Here is a 6,527-nt window from a genome sequence, read left to right as displayed (position 1 = left end):
TGAACCTCCCCTGTAAATTTCATTAATTAATTGGTAAAACATGCATTGGTAAGCTTTATAAAAGTAGTCTGTGTGCTGACAAGAACTTGATTTCATGAATGTGTTGCACAGTAATCTGCTGTTGAGCTCACTCTCTGACACTGTGGAGCAGCAGGACACTGCCTGTCAGTCTCTATGTGATGCTGTATTTAGCCTCAATAAAGCAACCAGTTGACGGATGGATGGATGGTTATTTAGATGTCGTTTAGAAAGTTTCCTTTGAAAACCTGTTTTCTGCCGTCAGACGTGATCCGATCAATCCGGGACCCTGAGAAGCCGAACACTCTGGAGGAGCTGGAGGTGGTAACGGAGAAGTGTGTGGAGCTGCAGGAGCTCAGTGAGGATGAGTGCCTCATCATCATCAGGTTCTCTCCAACCGTGCCTCACTGCTCCTTGGCTACTCTTATAGGTGAGTGGGACCGCTGCCCTACACCCAGCTGAAACCAGGAGACGGGATGTTTGTCCAGATGTTAAACCTGCATAGATCACTGTGATCAGGAACAGGCAGCAAAGCTTTTCAAAGTTCGGCTGTAATAGAAGGTTATTTGCCTCCAAAAGGAAGCAGCTCATTCAAGGCTTTAATGTGATCGAAAAGTCAACAAAGTTTGTAAATTTGAAATTGTCCCCATTTCAAATAAAAGTATGGCTCTGCAGCGCTCTCTACACTGATGTAGGTCCTCAGGTGTATGGAAGGGATTTGAACAGCGATACAAATAACATTTCTGAGCTTGCCTAGTGGCTGTTGGCCTAAAATGATTCCTGCTTCCCCCAGAAGTTGGACATCTCTACCATGGGATCCGTATTGGCTGCTCATAGACTGACCTCTTCTAAGCCTCTCCACTTTAGGGAGTCTCTTTTCTCCAGTTCCTCCTTATGTTTCTGAACTGTTAGATAAGGCAAGTTTATCCCTATGGCAGATTTCTGTGGGAAGACGATTCAAAGTGGAGAGAATAAGAGTAATTCATTCAAATATAAAGATTATATAAAGCAATAGAGGATATGAAACAACATTTGGTCTGAAATCTTAACTAATTAGTCGTCATCATCATTAAATCCATTACATTTGTAGAGCTCCTTAATACAGCTACAGCTGAAACAAAGTGCTGAACATAGTTAAACATAGGAAAACACAATGAAAGATAAAAAGCAGCATAAAGATATATAAAAAAGGCATTTATAAAAACAAAATAAACACTGTCAACACAACTAGGTCCTGCCAGTGTTGAAAGCCAATGAATAAAAGTAAGTCCTGAGCAGCTTTTTAAAAATCTGGCTGTAAAGGAGCCTCTCTAATGTGCAGTGGGAGGTCGTTCCATAAAAGAGGAGCAGCGATAGAGAAGGCTCTGGCTCCTCTGAGCTTCCTTTTAAACCTCGGTTCCTGCAGGAGCTCCTGCTCTGCTGACCTGAAGGACCGAGGAGGCAAGTAGGGATGAAGAAGTTCAGAGAGGTTAGATGGGAAAAGGTCATTTGAGCAATTAAAATTAAAGATAATACTTTTAAAAACGACTCCAAAAAGCACAGGCAGCCAGTGGAGTGAGGCCAGGATGTGATACAAGTTTAAAAACCAGTAGCTGCTTTTTACACCCACTGCAGGTGAGAAAGCAAAGTCTGACACACAGTCAAGGGTTTCACTTAACTGAAAGGTTTTAATCTGGATTTAATCCAATTGAAGATTTAAAATATTTTCTAGTTTTCTGGGAGTTTATTCCAGTTTGGTTCTGCAGGGTAGTGTTACATCCTCTGGTTGGGTCTAGGAGGTAACATGAATTTAGACAGGGAATGAAGGAGTCAAAAAGGCATTGAAATAGGTTAATTCTGCCATTTCTTTTAAATAAATACAGTAAAGGTTTCAGGGAGAGCCCAGGCCAAAATAACAAACAAACAACCCTAAAAGAAAAAGAAAAGTGGACTTGCCTAACTCAATCTAAAACTAAAATATACAAACCTACAAAAATAACCTGCCTAACCAGCACATACACAGGAGAAAACTGGGGTCAAACAAAAAGGCAGCTCTCCCCTACAAAAACCATCAAATCCAGTTAACCTGGAAGGTCTGGGTTGTTCATTCACTGGCAACAAGTCTGTAATGTAATCTGGAACTTTGCTGTTCAGTGATTTATAGACTAACAGAAGTATTTTAGAGTCTATTCTCTGAGATACGGGGTGTCAGTGAAAGGACATTGAAACTAGGCTGATGTTCTCTACTTTCTAAGTTCTAGTGAGGACGCAGGCAGTGCATCCGCTAAGGCTAACCATAGAAGTTGCAGTGTTCTTGTCATTTTAATTTACTTAATTCATTTATTTAATTTTTATTTTCTGTAGGTATGAATGAGCATCTCTGAACTATGAAGTTGGTATAATTGGTTCAGTCATGCTTTTATTTTCTGCTTTATTATTTGTGTCTGATAAAGTTATGTTATCTCTGCAGGCCTGTGCATTCAAGTGAAGCTACAGCGGTGTTTGCCATTCAAACACAAGGTGAGTGTGATGAAGGACGATCCAATTAGTCCTCACAACATCACCAATCAGGAGATTTCTTGTTTCAAACGTTTTGTTGTTATTCGAATCATTAAAAGCCTTCGTCAATGGAAAGAAATATTTCAATTGTCCTTTATGTATCCTGTTTCTGTTCCTTTAGATCGGTCTTAGCGTCCTGTTAGCTTTTTTAAATTGTCAACAACATAAATTTTTCTTAAATGTAGTTTTTTTCTTTTTCTCTTCAGTTGGAAATTTACCTTTCAGAAGGAACTCATTCTACTGAAGAAGATGGTAAGCCATAAAAAAAAAATTATTGTACTATAGACCGATACATCGGCTAGATGATACATTTGGCAGATATTAGCATTTTTTTAGCATTCTTATATCCGTTGATTGGTGCATGCGTTAGCCGATTAACAGCACATTTGTTATGTTTCTTTTTTGTTTAAACTGAGCCTTATAGGATCTCCTGCAGTGACTGCGTAGGTGAAAGCCACTTCAGAGGGATCTCCCAGGGGAATTTTAAATATATCGCTTTTAAATCCACCTTTTATTTGCGGCGATTGACAGACTGTAGTTATAACTTTAGTGCATCAGTATCATGAATTGTTCTTCATCTTAAGTCACATTGAAAAATCGAGAGAGTGCGATGCAAACCTGGACCAGGAGGCGAATCCATGCATTTTATGCTGTGTTTTCATCATTTTCACGAGAAGGTGAAGTTGCTTTGTCGGACAACATGAGCTTAAACACGGCAACGCTACACTGATCGAAACGCAGAAACGAGCCGCTTTCACCAAAGCCAAGTCTGAATATCGCTCCTTTCTAGTAAACAAACAACATTCAGACCTCTCTTTCCTGATGGTCTACAAGTTTCATATGGGGATGAAACATTTCCGAGGATGAAAACATTTTATTAGAGGCGAGTGATGGATGGAAAGTTCCTGCCAACGCTCAAATACAGTCTTGTACTTTGGGCATTTTCAGTCCAGTCTTCTAAAGTTATGGTTTCCTTCTTTTTTGGGGGGATTTCAGACTCCAAAAATATAAATAAATGATGCATTGAGTCTACAGATCCTTTAAATTACTCTTTTTATGCTTTTGGGTTATAAAAAAAAATCTGTAAACTGATGAGTCAAGTGAAAGATTTGTTGAAGGTTTGTGTCTTTTGGCATAAAACTGACAGCATTTCCAGGACCAGAAGCTAAGTGTAGGAGCTGGTGGAGTGGAAACAATCATGTCATTAGGAATTCAAATAAAACCAGGGAGATGGTTGTAGACGCCTATCATGGGAGTAAAAGTGGACGCAGCCGAGGAGTCGTAATACCTCTGTGTTTAGGCTGACAGCAAACCTAACTGGAGATGAAACAGTGACGAAAAAAAAGAAGGGACAGATGCACCCTGGACAGGTCATTTGTCCATCACAGGACAAATAGCCATGCAGACACACTTGATAGAGACAGCAGTTAATCTAACAGACAGGATTTGGGGCAGTGGGAGGAGGCCTGTTTATTTAGAAATCACCCATGAATGCAAATCAACACGGGAAGAACCCAGGACCTTGGTTTTGCAGGCAGCAGTGCTACGATTACACTATGCACCCTATAAGCCCTTTGTTTGTTTGTAAATTATACAAAGTCCTGATATCTTTATAATATTAATACATAATAAACTTATTCTTACTTGGGTGTGATTAAAAATTGAAAATGGGGAATCTGTGCAAATAGGTGTTTGCTTCATCTTTTGTCCTTTAATTCATCACCTGTTTCTGTCTCCAGTTAATAAGCAGATCAACGATAAGGAGAGGATAGCAGCGGCCATGGAAAACCCCAACCTCAGAGAGATTGTGGAGCAGTGCGTTGCTGAGCCAGATGACTGACGAAGGAAACGCCGCCTGGTTATTTAGGAGGCGGGAGTCATCTTGGACACAAGTTTTAGTTTTGAGCCGTGATAATAATCGTACATTGTTTGAAATGGATGCTCCCTGCCCACCTGGGTATCGTTTGGACAGCGATGCGGTACATTTAGAGTCAGGGCTGTTGTGTTGATCCGATTCTGTTCAAAGTTTTATCGTCTCCTTTGATTGTTAAAGCAAGAAGTATGGAAATCTTTTCTATTGCAGTCTGTTTTTAGGAAGTGTGCTAAGTTGATTTAAATCAAATGTATGTCTTATTTAAAGAATGGCTTTAAAATGAAATGCATTATAATTAATTCTATATATAAAACTCTTGTGATGAAAACATCAGATGTCAAGGCAGCTGAGTCTGTCTTAATTCCACAGGAGAGCAAGCTGGTTCCTTAGTTCTTCTCTTCATCTTTGCTAAGATCTTAATACAAGACTCAATGTCAATAAATGGTATAAATGTCTGTTTTTCACATGAAAAGGTTGTCTCATTATAGTTTTTTTTTTTTTTATAAATTCCCAACAGCTGCAAAGCTCCAGATGGAAGAAATGGGGCCTGGTTTTGAAATAGTCTATTTCAGCACCTTTCACTAAGAAAAAACATTTTTGTATTTGTAAACTCCTTTTACACTTAAACTAGAGATGTAGATATTCACAACATAGACATGCAGCCAAAGCAAGGAACCAGAGGATGAATTTGGAGTAATGCGGGGGCCATTGTTTTTAATGCAGCACGGGGAAAAAAAGCCTACAACGAAAAAATGGTAATAGTTCATCGTTTGAGAAAGTGAGCTGGCAACACTCGGAACTGGATGAGATGAGGTGAAATTTCCACATTTAAATTAATGTTTTTTAAATAAAAAACAGTATTTGTAGTTTGAAGCGGATAATTTTATTTAACATAACATGAAAAAGCATCTGAAATAATGAGTTGCTAAGTAAAAGGTGATGGTGTTATATGACCGTATGATGTCACATTTCTTGGTGGATGTGACCTCATTGGGTGACCATTTGATGGTGGGTGTAGCCAGTGATGCAACACCACGAACAAAGTTGCTTTTACAATAAATAATTTATTCTGCTTAAAGATAAAGGAAAGAAAATGTTTCCTACTGGATGCAAAATGACTTTAAAAACTGATGTACATAATATAGTTAAAGGATATCTGTAGGTTGCATGCTGCTGCATCATGATTGAGCTAAAGGGTAGTGATGGTGAGATGAGGCCTCATGAGACGTTGAAACCCCTTAAAACAATTAACCCTTTGCTGACCATAACTGATTGCCAGTGTTTTTGGGATGAAAGATGCTTTGATGATTTGGGTGATGATGACATTCTTGACATCCCAGAAACTGATAAAGACAACTGGAGAGATGTTGAACATGGATTAACACCCCCCAACTGCTGGATCAGTTAAAGATCTCAATAAACAGCCTTGTTTGTTACAAGTTAAGATACTTTCGCCCATTTAGCATACAGTTGTTACAGTGTGAAAAGTGTTTTAACCAAGTCTTACAATCCCAGATCTAGCTAAAAAAAAAAAAAACTAAAAAGTCCCCTTTAATCTTGTATTAATATTCAAATACTAGTCAAAAGTTGTTTTTTATTGAGTTAGGTAGATGTGAACTGTTTGAGAATATTTATTTAGAACTTTTATTTCCTTCATTGTATTCAAACAAAACCAACTCTTAGATCCTGAAGGAAAGGCACCATAAAGAATATCTGCCCCCACCGGGAGCTGCACAATAGCAGCCCACTGCTCCCCAAGGGGATTGGTTAAATGCAGAGAAGTAATTTCCCTCTGGGATTATTAAAGTATAAAAAAAAATAAATAAATAAAAACAGACAGAAAAGCACAAGTTATGAAAAATTAAAAGATGTTGATTACTAAATGGAAGATCTTCTTTAGAATTGTTTTATTTGACTGGATAGATTTATTTTTAAGAAAATGGCAAACGTTTGATGTCATGTTAACCTGCACCACAGAGCTACCGCCACACACATGCAGCGTCACTTTGTTGCCATTAGGAACAACTGCTTTCCCTTTCCATTGGAGGGGAGAGGCCAACCCGTTCATGTTTAACCTCCCCCATTTACAATCCAGGCA

The 6,527-nt window shown here is 38.7% G+C and overlaps 1 protein-coding gene across 1 annotated transcript in view; it reads left to right on the top strand.

The window, feature by feature from the left end:
* Nucleotides 1-4,899, top strand: part of fam96a (family with sequence similarity 96 member A) — a 6,825-nt gene extending 1,926 nt beyond the window's left edge. Inside the window, exons 2-5 of the mRNA XM_015392110.1 lie at nt 284-448; nt 2,468-2,517; nt 2,763-2,808; nt 4,296-4,899. Of these exons, the coding sequence (XP_015247596.1) occupies nt 284-448; nt 2,468-2,517; nt 2,763-2,808; nt 4,296-4,396 (362 nt within the window). The 3' untranslated portion in view covers nt 4,397-4,899. The remainder of the gene's footprint in view (nt 1-283; nt 449-2,467; nt 2,518-2,762; nt 2,809-4,295) is intronic.
* Nucleotides 4,900-6,527: the final 1,628 nt, after the last annotated feature.

The sequence above is a fragment of the Cyprinodon variegatus genome, unplaced genomic scaffold (assembly GCF_000732505.1).
Source record: "Cyprinodon variegatus isolate N-32 unplaced genomic scaffold, C_variegatus-1.0 Scaffold574, whole genome shotgun sequence".
Classification (NCBI taxonomy): Eukaryota; Metazoa; Chordata; class Actinopteri; order Cyprinodontiformes; family Cyprinodontidae; genus Cyprinodon; species Cyprinodon variegatus.
The sequence above is the reverse complement of the archived record's forward strand: the minus strand, read 5'-3'. Positions and strand labels throughout refer to the sequence as shown.